This window comes from Mchenga conophoros, linkage group LG20 (genome assembly GCF_057382185.1).
Source record: "Mchenga conophoros isolate Kocher_MC1m ecotype Shallow Benthic linkage group LG20, M_conophoros_male_GT1.1, whole genome shotgun sequence".
NCBI classification, from domain to species: Eukaryota; Metazoa; Chordata; class Actinopteri; order Cichliformes; family Cichlidae; genus Mchenga; species Mchenga conophoros.
Genome location: NC_140545.1, coordinates 27,368,622 through 27,385,426, shown reverse-complemented (window position 1 = coordinate 27,385,426; position 16,805 = coordinate 27,368,622). Strand labels below are relative to the sequence as shown.

At 45.3% G+C, this 16,805-nt stretch overlaps 1 protein-coding gene across 5 annotated transcripts in view; it reads right to left on the bottom strand.

Moving 5' to 3' along the window:
• prkcz (protein kinase C, zeta) overlaps positions 1–16,805 on the bottom strand; it is a 112,817-nt gene that overhangs the window by 46,748 nt on the left and 49,264 nt on the right. For 3 of the 5 annotated variants that reach the window (XM_085258572.1, XM_085258576.1, XM_085258571.1), the window contains one exon: positions 1,417–1,502. In XM_085258572.1, the coding sequence (XP_085114698.1) occupies positions 1,417–1,502 (86 nt within the window). Of the gene's footprint in view, positions 1–1,416; positions 1,503–7,686; positions 7,739–9,185; positions 9,483–16,805 lie in introns of those variants that run through there. The other 2 variants (XM_085258573.1, XM_085258574.1) reach the window with 2 other exon arrangements.

Sequence of the window (16,805 nt, the reverse complement as noted above, 5' to 3'; positions counted from 1 at the left end):
TTTGTCGGAGATGAAATGCCGGGTTGCTAGCAAAGCTCCAAATGCTATCCAGACCACCGACAGGTCCCGCATGCCACAGCCGCTCTATCACGTGATGCATACTGCTCCAAGTGCTAACGTTCTGAGGTGAGTTACGGCGTGTTGCAAGTTTTGTGAGGTGCTTTCGTGATATTTAATGGATCGGATTACATTTTTTATTTTTCTCCGATATCCGATCCAGTAATTTAGGTCAGTATCGGACCGATACCGATACGTAATATCGGATCGGTCCATCTCTAGTCACTATAGTGTATACCTGCATACAGTTTATTTCTTCATTGAATAAGGCAGAGTGCATCAGTAATACTAACCCCGAGAGCCATAGTGCTGAGCCAGCACACTGCCTGCACTCAGCTTATCCACTTTCTGGTCCGCACATTAAGACCATCTCACTCCAAGCTGGATTACAAACCAGGAAAACAAGCACACAGCTCTGTCTGTGAAACTGTGTGCACTGATTGGAGGGCGTTTACATTTCCATGATCATGGGCATATTGTCCTGACACAGGAACACCAAATATCATCCTCTAAACCACAGGGCTGGCCTCATTCATCATCATGTTCGCTGAGGCAACATCAAATGGAAAACTATCCCACACAGAGACACCCACTTGTTTCCAGGTCTGAGCTGAGATGAGGGAACCAGCCACAACGAGGACACCGTGAATTATGCACCAGTGTTCAAACAGCTTAGCTGTGAGGTGACTGGGTTACCTGTCATCATTTAAATGCAGGATGTTTATGACACAAACATACCAGTGTAACACACTAAATCATGATATTTATAAATAATTACCACAAAGTAACAGTTTCCCCAACTAAATCTTTTATTTTCACAGTAATAGACAGTCCAGGTCAGAGCCTATATTCACCCTCCTGACACGTCGCTCAGCAGCATCTTGCACTAACACCACTAACTTCAGTAGTTAGCGGTCCTTACTGTGTCTGCTTCAGCTAGGTGCTGTCATTCAGGTGTGTACGTCACACCCTGTAACGCTCAGGGTTAAACACACCTGAACACAGCCTGACCCGTCTGGACGCTCTTTGGACACATGAGGCCAAAAATACAGCAGCACAAACACCAGTGTCAGTATTTGGTGACTAAAACAATCTAATATACTTTTTTCAGACAAGGCAAAGCTGCTAACGGATGCTCTACCAGCTGCAACTACACACACACATCTGTCGCCTCTTACTTGCTTCATATGTTGCAAGTCCAGACTGGCACAGGGCAGATGTTCATACGCACGGCTACAGCAACGGTTAACATTATATATCTCCAGTGGCTCGAATGACCCTGAGCGAGGCAGAGTGCAGCCGTTACCCAGTGTTCTCCTCAGGTGCCAGTGAGCATTAGTAAGACCTGAGGACACTCACCCTGTTAAAGCGTTTGGCCTGGAAGAGATGTCCGTTCACTCGGTAGAGCTTCCTCCATCTTCTGGCCCCCCGTCGGTAGATCGATTCTAGGAGAGAGAGGAAACGGTTGTAGAGCTGTAGCATGATGAGGGACTAATTGAGAGAGGGATGGAGGGGGAGCTAAGATAAAAGAAAAAAGTGATACAATCAGGTAAAAAGTGAGGTAAAGGTCCAGGTTTCATGCACAACATCAGAGTTTGAGCGAGGGGGGAAGATCAGCGTCGGGTTTCTCTACAGCAGTAAAAGCTCACACTGCTCTGCCTTCTCCACGCCCTCCCTCACCACTCTTCAATCTCCTCCCTTCATGTTTCTCCCTCAGCGCCTCCATCACTGCTTGTTTTACCCGATGAATAAACTCATCAGTACCTTATAATTCCTTTTATTCAGACGACACTGTGACGGTGAAGCTATTTATAACAGGACCGTGCAGTCAGCTAAAAATAAACTGCTGCTTCATTTAGATGTGTGAGAGCTGCTGCTGTTGGAAACAATATTTAACATTATTACAAAGGCTTTCCTGGGCTCATCAATAGTGTGACCGTCTGAAACAATCCTATCAGACACACTGTCATTAATATTATCAGGCTCATTGAATGGAATGAAGAAGCACTATAAAGACTTCTGTTTGTGTTTATTCTCTGCAGGATTATTTCATCACATTGCTGTCATGTGTGCTTCCATCCTCACACAATGCTGCTTTGTCAGATGTTGCCTCACCTGCTGCACACAAAGGTGTTGATGGCTTAATACAGAGAAACTCTTCTGGTATCCAAACTGGAGAACAACAACAACAACAAGTCCTCACATTTGTAATCAAACCGACCTGCTAACATTTCCAACATAATGCATGAAGCTGAGTCGTGTGGGCAGTTTTCTTATAACATCAACAATACTAAATCCTCTAAACTATGAAAGAATAAAAAAGAAACGTTACAACCAGTTATAAAAGCCCTGTTTAACAGTGCGGTCTCCTACAACCCGAATCCTCTCTGATACACTCACTCAAACCAACACTGTTGATACTGTATGAAAGAGGACTCCAACCCCCAAACATGAAACCGTATTATTGGCCACCACAGACTGCTACTATACCAGCCACCGCAGTGAGAGGGGTTATATGCATATAGCAGCTATGGGTGAGAAGCACCGAGTAGCTCACTGCAATAACAGTAATAATAGAAGACAGCTACAGCACAGTGGGAACAACAGTATGGAGCCAGCCCTGGGAGAACAGAGCAGAAGTGGACTGGTTAATGCACAGTCACCAATGACAGACGGACCTGCTGAGCTGAGGATGAAGATTGTGGTGAGACTCAGGTAAGACCCCAACAAAGAGCACAAAGTCCTCGTGCAGATACTTGCATATGTTGCCTCACAGATCACTCCTAGTACCAGGTGTCCATGAGTGTGGCTCTAGAAGCTGCCAAACACAGGCTCACAGCTCCGGCCAAGAGAATAAATCACCTGTTCTCCAAAGACCCATCCAGGCTGCACCATCATCCAACAAGGGAATAATAGCAGAGTCACCCAGAGACAAAAAAAGTCACCATCCAGTCCTCACACTGACTTCCAAACTGGTGACATCATCGGGATTTAAGCCTTTAGTCAGAAGACGACACCGTTTCCACGGACTGCTACACCACTCAACACGCTGTAGTCATTTTTACTATGGCTGAGTTCACCATGAGTGTCATTAACTCATCAAAATGTATGCTGACAGTTAGCATTACACCAGTGAATATTACCTGTGACCAGTTCATTAAAACAAAAGCAGAAATAAGCATGATGACATCTTACACCCACAAAGCTGATCTGTCCCTGTCAGGTCAGATACCTTCTCACTGAAAAGAACAATACTACTTTTCATTTCATTAAACTCAATCTTCATAAGACTTCATAGAGTTGTTACTAAAGAGCATAGTGCTGAGCAGCAGCATGTTACACAGCCTCAGGCACAGCCTGTGTGTGTCGCCTCCTGCAGTTTACTCCAACAACCCAACACAACCACCTCACCACAGTATGAGCCACAGCCATGTGGCATCACCATCTCCCCTCTCACTAATTATTCATTAGCTGCTCTCCCAGTGTACCCCCCCCCCCCCCCATCCCCATCTGTACTAGGTTTCCAGTCTAGTTAGTTTCTCCAGTGATGGGCGTGGCCTAATAACGTCCTCCACTCACACATCTTTTGCCTCTGTTGCCATGGTAACCCATGCTCATGTTGTCATGAGGATGTCAGAACCTGTCAGTAAAGGTGCAAACAGACGATAAATCTTCTGAAAGCAGACCTCACCGTGGTGCTGAATCTGATTTCTACTCTGCGTCGTGTACACGTCTGTGCATTCTCATGTTCAGCATCACTGTGTGTGTAATATATAAAACAGTATTTGTGTGTTCATCAGGCTAAGGTCCTCTACCACAGGCCAGGCAGTGTGAGGGATCTGTGCAGCTGCTCCAGTTGTTCTTTCAGTCCCTGTTACTCCTCAGATTTTCGGTGTAGATGTTAGCGAGGTGGATCAGTGACTCCTGAATCGATATCCTTATCCACTCTTAGTGCTGAGCTGACGTAGGGGCTGACACCTCTGCAGAGCAGCAGCTGGGACAGTGCATCACCTCCATATACTGCATGCTTGTGCTGTTGCCTTGGAGCTGGCGTGCATGCTGTGCACATAGATAAAATGGGCACGCTGTGGTCACCATGGATGGTCGAGGTCAGCCACACAGAATTCTAATGTTTACTTTGAATTTCTGCAGGTCGTCCATGTTTACAGGCTTAAAGCTATGTGACTGGCTGATTAATGAGCAGCTGGTGTAGCTATCTTGCTTGCACGTCACTTTAAAGCGTGCAGTGTGGTGCGAGCCTCGTCCAAGCCAAAAATGAAGCGCTCGTTTCTATTTGCACATGAGAACCATAGAAACAAGGACTGAAATGCACCAAAGCATGACCAGCTTACTGGGCATTAAAGGCAAAACTGAAGTCACAGAGACCTCGTGTCACTAAAGTAGCCCTGCTGTAGAGTGACTCTGCTATGTTTAATGCACAAACAACAAGAAGCTGTGGCTGCTTTGGGTCTGTGTGAAGCCAGGCTGTGGAGATCTGAAGCACAAACAGGCCTCGCTCTTTACAGTTTTGTCTGTGAACTCCCTTAAATCTTCTTAAGCCCTCCAAAGAAAAAGAGAACCACTGCAGTGTGTTTCCATAGTTACCCACTATTTTCTTCTTACTGGTGGGTGAGGGAGATGGGGATGAGACACCACATGCTAATGTGGGGAGACGTGTGAGGAAACCTATGTGTGATTTAACACACAGCACATGCCCACACAATGCTAAATACAGTATGATTAAATCATTAAGTGCAAAGTGGTAAATTGCAACAATTAGCTCAGTGTGTTGATAAAACCATGAGACAGAAGGAGCTTCAACACACGAGTTTCCTCCTTTGTGCCATACAGACTTGTCGGGGGGAACCTTCATAATCAGAGCATTAATAATAAATATGGGGCAGCACGGTGGCACGGTGGTTAGCACTGTTGCCACACAGCAAGAAGGTCCTGAGTTCAATTCCACCATCAGGCCGGGGTCTTTCTGTGTGGAGTTTGCGTGTTCTCCCCGTGTTTGCGTGGGTTCTCTCCGGGTACTCCGGCTTCCTCCCACCGTCCAAAGACATGCAGCTTGTGGGGATAGGTTAATTGAATAATCCAAATTGCCACTAGGTGTGAATGTGAGTGTGAATGGTTGTCTGTCCCTATGTGTTAGCCCTGCGACAGACTGGCGACCTGTCCAGGGTGTACCCCGCCTTTCGCCCTATGACAGCTGGGATAGGCTCCAGCGCCCCCCGCAACCCTGAAAAGGATAAGCGGAAGCAAATGGATGGATGGATAATAATAAATCAGTAGAAAGACTGATGGTTACAGGCTGCTGCAAACACTGCTCTGGTGTCTGTGCACCACAGCTGCACTGTGGGGGAATGTTTTATCCACTCAGATCCTGTGTGGGCCTGTGTCACTGACACGTGTCCCCTCTGACATGGCCAGGATCATTAGGACACACTCTCAGTTTCAGTGTTTTCATTCTCAGTGCACTGTATTTGATTACTGTGTTAACAGAGTGGCTCTACCACTCAAACTAATACATCCCAATCGATCAATATTCAATGGCTGCGAATATGTGCTTCCTGCAGAAGTTCTCTGATGACTCTGCAATAGTCGGCCTCATCACTGATGGGGACGACAAGGAGTACAGAGGACTGACTCAAGACTTTGTGGACTGGTGCCAGCTGAACTACCTCCAGATCAACGCCAGTAAAACCAAGGAGCTGGTGGTAGACTTCCGCAGGCACAAGCATTCTCCACTGCAACCACTGAACATCCAGGGTATGGACATTGAGGCTGTGGACAGCTACAGGTACCTTGGTGTTCATCTGAACAACAGACTGGACTGGACTCATAACTCAGACGCCCTCTACAGGAAAGGGCAGAGCAGGTTGTACCTGCTGCGGAGACTCAGGTCGTTTGGGGTGGAGGGCCCACTCCTGAAGACCTTCTATGACTCTGTGGTGGCTTCTGCTATCTTTTATGGTGTGGTCTGCTGGGGCGGCAGCATCTCTGCTGGGGACAGGAAGAGACTGAACAGGGTGATCCGAAGGGCCAGCTCTGTTCTAGGATGCCCTCTGGACCCAGTGGAGGTGGTGAGTGACAGGAGAATGGCGGCTAAGCTGTCATCCCTGTTGGACAACGTCTCCCACCCCATGCAGCAGACTGTGACAGCACTGAGCAGCTCCTTCAGTGGGAGACTGCGGCACCCACGGTGTGGGACGGAGAGATTTCGCAGGTCTTTCCTCCCCACTGCTGTCAGACTCCACAACAAAGACTTTAACTGAACAAACACACACATCCACACATGTGCAATAACACTAAGTGCAATAATCTTTTCTGGCATCGTTGTATTTTTACTCAGTTGTATATAGCATTCGTATTCTATTTTTATCTTATTGTATATTTTTATTCTATTTTATTCTACTGTATATAGTATATTATTTTATTCTATTCTGTACAGCTGTGTACTGTATTTATTCTTATTGTATTCTAATTTTTGCCTCATAACTCTTGCACTGTCCACTTCCTGCTGTGACAAAACAAATTTCCCACGTGTGGGACTAACAAAGGTTATCTTATCTTATCTTATATGTAAACGGCTTCTTTAAAGGCACTGGCCCCAAAAGAGATGCTTCAAAGAATACACCTGCGTGTAAGCATGTGAAGGCCACCTGTGGAACCAGGTCCTGGTGTGGATTCAGGAGACAGATTAGACTGAAAGCTGTGTGATAAAGCTTATAGTTGGGCTGGATCAGGTGATCCTGAACAACCCCCTACTTATGGTGCAATATGCTTGGGCTGCTGAGGGGCTTCCCATGATACACTGAGCATTTCCTCTTTGCTCCTCTGTGTTTATAAATCGATTAAAGTATGGCCGTCTCTCCTACAGTTTGTCCCGTCTCTACCCCGACCCTCTGTCCTGAGCCTGCTTCTGCCGCAGGTTTCTTCCTCTTACACGGTAGTTTTTCCTTCCCACTGTCAACAACTGCTTGCTAATGATTTGCTTTCTAATACTGCAGGGTCTTTACCTTACAATATAAAGTGGCTTGAGGCAAGAACTGAGTTGAATTTAAAATGACAGCCTGACTCGACTCCTAGCCTCGGACACAGCAGGAGCACATCTCAGTCAGCCAGTGAAAAGATCATGTGCTTGGTAAAGTAAGAGTATTGTTGAAGGAACTAGTAGATGCATAGTGCTGGAGAACGAGGGTAATGTTAACCTGAGAGTTAGCATGATGCCCCTGTCAGCATCGTGATATTGTGCAGTTTTAACTCAAACATTGGTGTTAACCACAAGATATGGTAAATAGACCAATGGGATTCCCCGGTCTCATCCATGTTCTTTTAGGTGTTAAAATTCAGATGAGCAGCTGTGAAACACAAACAGTCGACTGTGGTTAGAGCTCCATGCCTCCCATTAAAGAACCATCACAGGACCTCTCACAGCCCAAATGTGCTGTAAACTCTGCTACACTTCACTTGCACTGACTGGCAAAGCTTCAAAGAGCTGACCTAGTACAGCATACCCCTGAGGAGAACAAGTGTTGCATTGTCCCACATTTCTGCCAAGGTGATAGTAAGAATGGCCCAAAGTGAATGAGCAAAGCAGAGCAGGCGAATCAAACGATACCATACCTCCAGATGCAAAGGCCAAAGCACACAGTCCCGCCATCTTGTCCACTGGAGGGATGAAGACGAGCAGACAGCCTATCGGAGATATACTGTGACTTACGCAGCGAGCTGTGGAGCAGGAGAGCAGGGTGGTACTACCAAATCTCTCCAGAACAGGACATTTACAAGGGTTTGACTCACTTCCAGACATTGTTCCTCTCACTAACAGGAAAGTAGCAGCATATACGTTACCAACAACACCCACCCCTCCCCTCAGACTCGCGCAGAAAAAAGGAAACAGCGAGCTTTAAGAGTCAAACTGATTGTTTTCACTGACTCTTAAAGGAATTAGCAGCAGCGTTCATCAGCGACACAGCGAGCACGTTCTCAGGAAATACAGACCGACTGGGCCAAGTTACTCTCTGCTGCCAGTTTTTAAGGCTGTTACATAAAGCGAGGCTATTATTGGCTCCCAAAGAAGCTGAAGCAGATCAATAAAACAGCCCCGAGGTGTTTTTGACACCGTTAGACCGTCTGTGATAACACAACAGACTTACTGTGCTGGAAGAGAAGGAGACAAAACTACACAACAAAGTCCCATAAAATCTTCATTATTATTATCATTATTATTATGGGATTATTATGGACAACTTTATACGAACTTTCTACGGAATCAAATGAACTGTGACAATATGAACTGTTTATGTATTATTTATGTATGAGCAGTTTTTATTCAGGAGCCACCTTTGAATCTTATCCTGAGATAATCACAGATGCAGGGCGTGTCCTCAGGTTTGTTTGCTGCATCCTCTGCTGTTAAAGCAAACACTCGCCAACATGCTGCCTTAGAAATCTGTGAAAAGTTCTTGTTTCATAAAAGAATATGTGAGCATGGTGTGACTGGGAACTTCAGCCTATGAAACAAATTTAAGCATGTATGAACTTATAAATGCTCATCGTAGTCAACAACACAGATCGTTTCCAGCGGTACCTTCAAAGTGTCTGTTTTAAAGTCGGATGCTCAGTCTGTCGTGCTCAGTGATGCATCTCAGCCGTAACATCTGAATAAATGACTTTCAGCAGGAACACAGCGTGTAGAGCGTGTACGGGAACTTAACTAAAGCCATCAAGTCAAAAAGCTGAAATACAGACACAGCCTTACTCCTGGTCCCAACTGAGGATAGGGAGACACTGTGGGTTTGACACTGGTTGTACTGGGAACGAGGCTGTCAGAAAGACTCCCATACTCGCGGCAAAACAACACAGGGGAGGCGTTCAATTAAAAATACTTCCTGTTATTCTCTCTAACTGATATAATGAGATGGATCTCGTTCTTGTGTCTTTGCGCTGAAACCAAATGAAGTGTTCAACAATTCCACTAATTCCAGGATTAAAACGCTGAAACATCCAAACAAGCCATTTCCTTTAATGACATCATCATCGCTGGCACCTTCGCTCAGCCCTCGTGCGACCTTTCTCTGCACACGCCTCAGATGACCCGATGTGCTCCACGCTCACCTTACCTTTGACTCGAATGTAGAACAGCAGCAGGAGCAGCATCCCTCCAGCAGAATGTTCCGGCTCCTTCATACTGGGAATCTCATGGTGCTCTCCTGCTGCTGCTTCCCTCACGCTGCCTTTCTCCTCCTACTCCTGCTCTCAGCGAACAGCCCCGCGTTCTCCTCCTCTGTTCCCTCCACAGTCCCCTGTGGCTGCTCCTCTTCAGCCTCCTGTCACCTCAAATGAAGCTCCGTGCCATACAAACACCATTTTTCCTATTCCTTCTTGCCGTTGAGCATCAAATGTTTCTCACTGAGAAAGGATCACATCACATGACTGAGGCTTTTCACCGTCTGCACCCACGCTGCAGTTACAGCTGGCTGCCCACAAGATGGCAGAGCAAGCTCTGACTCCAGCAGCACCACCCTGCTCTGCAGGCAACACGTTTTACCCTAAATATAAAGCTCACCTCTATTTTTAGTGACTGTGCCTATTGCAGCACATCCTGCATGACACTTCCAGCCCTGATTCTGGACACGGCCTGAAGAGCGTATGTGACAATGTTATTTTACTCCATCATAAAAAAGGACTGTGAGATCAAAACTGTGCTGGACAAAGATAATTATTCAGTTATTGAAAGCACAACGATCATTATATGAAGGTCAGCCAACAGTAATGTTTGTTTCTTTGGACATACGTTGGGTCAGTTCAGCTCTAACGCTTCGTGTTGTTGGTTTGCATCACTGTGTGGACCCCAAACAACTTTTAACTATTATTCTACTGAGACACAGAAGCAGCAGCGCTGCTCACAGAGACCATGAGACCCTTTTCTGTTTAATGCCACACGTTCAAATTCAAGGCTTCTGGTGAAGGTTGAGGCAACAAAATGAGTTACAATAAATGATCTACTTGGTGGCCACATGAAAAATAAATACATGAACAACTTCTCAGAGACGAGAGTAAAAACATTACCAATAGCTAACACTATCCTGCTGCTATATGTGTGTGAATGCCCTGAGCGCTGAGGCCAGCCTATGAGCTCAGCCCTGTTAGTTTTCTGCTCTGGGCCAGTGCAAAAACATTTTTATCAAACACAATGAGACAAAAACAAAGACGATGTCGTCAGATTCCTCAGCTGGGCTTGAGACACGAGAACGATCACTTCCACCTGTAGCATGAAGACAACATACGTGTGTATGCTGATCCAACAGGAAAATAGTGTTCAGAAAGCAACTGTGATGTATCAGGATGTGAGCAATAAACAGAAAACATCTGTGATTTGGCTTCAACACCGTTTATCAGGTAACAGCCTCTCTGTGACTGAACTAAGTCTCTGTTTGAGTCTCTGTGTTTCACATGTGAGCACGATCAAGTCCACCATAAGAACACGCTTGCCTGCCCGTGTTGCAACACCAGGGGAGGCTGAGCAAACATTTTTTGCATTCCTTCACAGTGACGGAGAAAGGTTATACACAGTGTTAGAAAAGCAGCACTGCAGAAGCGGTCAGTGCAATGCTTCCACTCTGAACGAAGACGAGCTGCACAAGAGGCGCTCTGCTGGGATGGGACAGGCTAACATCACCCAGCTTTTGTTCACATGACTTAATACTATTCACTGTCACACAGCTTTATTTATTTCACACTGATGAGAAACAGGATTGTAAAGTAACTTTTAATTTTGGACACCCTGTCAAAGCTAATGAAGCTAATGAAGTTCTTGATTTGAAGGCTGGACTAAAGTTATGGTAAAATCAAAAAGTACACCCTCTTTAAATCCTCGGGTTTTACATATAATGAAACAAAATCATCTAGCTATAAGCTCAAATGGACTACTGCTATAATATCATAACGCCATGCTGCACTAAGTCAAAATGCAGAAGAAGAAAGCACAGCTGTGTTCCACAGCTTTAGGAGCAGCGAGCTGCTGCTAATCAAATGACTTAACTAATCATCAACGAGCATTACAGCCACCATACGATACAATATTACAGTTTGTGGCTTCTTTGTAAGGGTTGCCAGGGGAACGCCTCTGTTCAGTACAGAGAACATGCAGCACAGGTTAGTGTTGCAAAGTGGCAACCCCACAAACAGCACCAACACATCAAACCAGCTATCAAGCACGGCGCTGATGATTTGGGCTTGAATGCAACCACAGGATCTGATCATGAACTCGTCTGTACAACAAAGCATTGTAGAGTCAGATGTGAGGCAATGCAACAGGACACTGATCCAAGCACACCAAGAGTAGTAGTAGAAGAGGGGGTAGTAGAGGGGGGCTAAAACTGATGAAGTCATTAAAAACCATAGGACACTGAATGACTGTTTTACTGTTTGAATGACTGGTGATTTTGAATTTTACAAAGACTCAGTCTGTTTGGACACATATTCATACAAACCTCCATTTGTCTTATACGTAGTCTATACAGTGGTTGAGCTTATTAGATTGCTTATTATTAGGCTGCTGAAACCTCGTAATGTTAAGAGCTGGAACACACGCTGCACATACACAACAATGTACCAGACTACACAAATCTTTGGTCAAATGCTCCTTTGTGTGTGCTTCTTCTGGACCAGATCAGGTGCTGGATGCTGAGTTCAGAACTTCTACAACAACAGAGCAAAGCAAAGTGACCTGATCAGGCATGTGGTGCAATGAACAGAGAAATTAAACATAAATGTGAGTAAAACAGTGATGCAGTGAAGAAAGAGACACTGCAGGGTAGATAATGGGGAAACCCAGAGTGAAGCTTTGGAAACCAGCTTGCTTAGCAGAGCAGCTTAGCCTAGCTCTCTTTGGCCAACGCTAGCTTCAGCAACACTATTGTTGTACAGCTTGTTTGTGCCAGCTGAAGGGGTTGCCCAGTGGGCGCACAGAGACCAGCCTTTTGTGGATTAGCCCTTTGAACAGATGTGCTCCAGGCTAACACTATTTACTGCAGAAGTTCAATAGTGGGACATGCCAACCACTTTAAATGCAGGAGATTCATCAGATCAGATGTTTTCTTCAATTAGATATTTGCAGAATTAAAAGTTAGACACATTTTTATTAAATTACATGGTAAATTGCCTGCATTTGTATAGCGTTTCTACTAGTCCCTAAAGACCTCAAAGCACTTTACACAACCAGTCATCCACCCATTCACACACTGTGAATGTACAGCTACATTGTAGCCACAGACACCCTGGGGCGCACTGACAGAGGCGAGGCTGCCAGACACTGGCGCCACCGGGCCCTCTGACCACCACCAGTAGTGGTGAAGTGTCTTGCCCAAGGACACAACGATCGAGACTGTCCAAGCTGGGGCTCGAACCGGCAACCTTCCGATTATAAGGCGAACTCCCAACTCTTGAGCCACGATCGCCCCAGCAATTACAGCAAAGTTTTGTTTGGAAGTCAGGGTTATGAGAACAAAATATTGACTTTCAGTTACTCACAATTATGATCAGTTGTGACACCATCAGTATCAACAGTGTTTGTGGTGCTCCAGCTGCAAACCACCTCACCATCACCTGAAGCAGCTGAGCTTCACAACACTTTGTCTCAAGGTGGCAGTAAAGCTGCCTGGCTAGCACACACAGTAATGTTAGCTGCTCAGCTATTAGCAATTACCCAATAGCTATTAGCTAGCTCGGAAAGACACAAGCTAGTGTACTCCCAGTGCTGGTCCCAAGCCCAGATAACTGGGAGGGTTGCACCAGGAAGCACATCCAGCGTCAAAGCTTTGTCAGATGGAAAAAGCAGATCCATCTGATCCATCAGACAGGGATGCAGCCAAAGTTATCATTACCCAATATTAGCTATCTGTTAAGCTGTCATTAAGGTAGCATTGAGTGACCATCTGTTAACAGTAATGTGGGTCATCAGTCCTGCCAGTTTGTAACAGTGTATTAGATGGGGTAACAGGATGACAGTTATTTGTGTTTAAATCTGTTGTGTTTCTGACTAAAGCTGAAAAACCAACAACTGAACAAAGAGTCAGCTGTATGTGATGAGCAGGAGCACAGTACCACCTCACACCTAACAACATGTTTCTGGATCTACACAACACAATTATAAAGTAACTGTCAAACAATATTTATAATACGATGTGAAAGAGTAGGAGCAACGGGGTGTGTATTTCATCACATGTCTGTCTGAACGCTCTGTGAATGTAAGGCTATAATTCCTTACCTGTCATCACATACAGACGCACAGCATTAACACTGTGTACCACTCTGCATACTGTGGCTCCTCTCAAATAGAAAACCTCACATCAGAAGTACTGGAATAACTCTCAAACTCACACCTGCGAGCTGGAGAGGAAACAGTGTGTCACTAACTCACAACAACTTCCTTCACAGCACAGCTTTAGTCTGATTACTCTGACTGTGACAACTGGCCTCTGTCAGCGGTATCATACACCACCATCTTTAACAGGTGTGTTTCATCATGTTTGACAATCAATGTTGTAACACTGGATTATTTATTCATTTTTACAGTGAGCAGAATAATAAATGAAGCTTGTTTTTAAATATCAGGCACAGTCAGCAGTAGGCATCATTATTACTGTCAGTCAGATCTACAGGTAGAACTGTTCAGGTGTATCAGGTGTCCTCAAATCCTGTCACACTCAGGTGTGTTCAGTTTGTCAGGCTCCAGTAATTAAAGGCAGTGTGTAATGTGTGTATGGGTGTTGATCTCCAGTTCAAGAGTTCTTTAAAACAATGCAAACTCACTACAGACCTCAGCTGGCAATGCTGTGATTGTGCATCTACAGTCACACTACACACGTTTCACCTGTAGAACAAAACTGCTGCTTACTAGCAGACACAGACAATAACCAGGCCTTGTGGAATAATCCTCCTGCAGAGCTGTGGTCAGTGTCTAACATGGTTGTGTCTATACTGGTTTAAGCGTCTCTTCATTGAAACCTTGGCTTCCAGTGTAGGAACGTTCTTGTCTTTAGACTTGGAAACAGAACCGAGAACAGCGAGTAGAACACAGAGCAAAACACGTGACCAGCAGCGCTGCAGTAAATCAGTAACAAGGTTGGTGTTAGCTGACAGCGATAACCAGTTTATGTAAGACAAACACTTCCTGTTCCTTATTCAGACTGCGTTTCCTTAAAGATTTGGACTTTGCCCACATTATGCCCCTGTGGTAATGATGTACAACAACTGCACAGGTGCAAACCTAACAGGTAACAGGTTCCCATCACTCTGATTCACGCTCCTTGTTTTTAGCACCTAAACTCCTCCCTTTCAGTTTTTTCATGAGCCTCCTAACTCATCAGCTCTACCTGGAGAAACTCATCAGATCTGTCAGAGAGGAAAAAGCTTCAAATATGCATAAATCCAAGCACAACAGAGCCCAGAGGGCCTTTATATGACATGGCCCAGTTCTCAAAGCTCTAATCATGTGTTTCCTGCAGAACGGTCAGAGAGGTTCAAAACTGCTTCAATCATCAGCTTTTAATACAACATTTTCTTATCCGAAGGGCGACGTGACCCAAATTCTGGATGGATCAGACAACTGCTGTGTTACTTAAAGGTTTATTTCCAACCCAGTTAGCAAAAATAAAAAGAGCGCTCCTCCCAGAAGACCGTGACCACGGGCTTTTCCACTTACAAAAGATAAAATAGATTATTGATCTGAAGGAGGAGAAGGGTGAGTGTGTGTCCTAGAAAAACCATGTGTCTCTAACAGTGTCTCAGGCTGAGTGAGTCACTGAGCCTCTGTCAGGCTGACGTGAGATTAGAAACACCGGTCATCAAACACGTATCCAACCACGACACAGTGATATCAACTATTCACATTAAATCATTTCTCAATTTTTGTACCTGCGAGTTGTCCAAGCTGAGACTGTCCTCCCATTAAAACCACAGCTGTTTATTTATACCAGTCTATGGCCGTGTACTGGAGCAGCACTCGGAGACAGACAGCCATCCCCACAGGCTCAAAGGAAATGCAAAAAATTGCAACCAGGAAGAAACTAGGAAAGGAAACTACTAAGGAAACATGAGCAGAGGGCGGCTGAGGACACGAACACACTGAGGATAACCAGACCACAGGTGGGAACACGGCTCAAACTAAGGGGAAACGGAGACAGAGACTATCAAAATAAAACAGGAAGTGAGGTTATTGCTTTAGTTTTGACTATAGTTCTCCCTCTACAGTGATTTCACTGACTGACTGTTAAGCCACTGTACACTGACCCTCCTGCGTACACTGACCCTCCTGTGCCAGCCTCAACAGTGATTAGCTACAAGCCAAAATATCATTTATCCCAAACTGGACGAGCTTTTCCAAAAACACAGCTCTGCACAGGGAAACTGATGAATTAACATATCTAATATTTAACCAGTATTAACTCAGTGCATACCATGAAGTCAGCACACTGAGTCCTTAACAAGCTAACTTCAGCCTGCCGTTCGTCTGTTTGCTCCTCGAGGTGGCCGGGCTCTTTTTCTCTGGTCCTCTGCTTCAGGTGGACTGATGGGCGGCCGTCACCTGCTCTGTGCTCCTGGGTGGAGCTGTTCCTCCATCTGCTCGTCTGAATCAGATCACTGTTCATCGTTTCTGATGCTGCTCACTTTCATTCTCACCAGCCTCCTGCTCTCCACCTCTACAGGCCAGTTTCCACTGGACAGCAGCCCACGCCCTCAATAAGCTTTACACAGGTGTCTTCATCCAGAACATAAGTAAGAGATCCACACACCCACACTAACTGGAAACCTGCCTGACTGCCACCGTCGTTCTCTTCACCACGCTCGTCTTAATATCACTGTGTAAACTTTGCATTTCAGTCTGATTCTTGGGTCCAAATAATTCATCAAAGATCATCAAACTCATTCTAATAGTAGACAAACTGAGCTCCATGATGCATGTATCAGCATTTTTCAGTCAGGTTCATGAATCACATCCAGCCTTCGTTATTTCTAAACCAGCTAAATAAATGGTAAATGGCCTGTATTTATATAGCGCTTTACTAGTCCCTAAGGACCCCAAAGCGCTTTACATATCCAGTCATCCACCCATTCACGCACACATTCACACACTGGTGATGGCAAGCTACATTGTAGCCACAGCCACCCTGGGGCGCACTGACAGAGGCGAGGGAAATCACTGACATGTGTTAGCAGGATCACAGAGCTGCATCACTCAGGTTCACTAACTTATATAAACTGCTGTGTGGTTCCAGTTTATCCAGTTTACAGTGGTGGAAATGTGGCCTTGGTTACAGCTACAGCACTCGTTGATTAAAACCAGAATGGCTTTAATCAAGTGAGACAAACGAGTGCATCTGCATAAATACGAAAAGGCTTTTTTATATGAAAGGTGAGCTTCCCTATATTCATTACACTGAATCACACATTTTGTTTTACGTTTGCTGATTGTGACCCTGACGAAACACTGATAACTCCAGTTTCCTCCACTCAGGGGATTCCCATGTGCACCAGTAGGAAACCAGCTCCCCACCACTGAACGACACACAGACCAGCTGATTACATTAGTTCAGCATCCAAGAGCCGGTGTTGAGCCTGCAGTTTGGACCTTAGCACGGTTTAAAAACAGGGATTATTAGTGTGTGTACATACACAGTGACTCGTCCATACTAATAACTGAAGACATTACTGTCCTCCATCTTTTCTTAGCCCGTCTC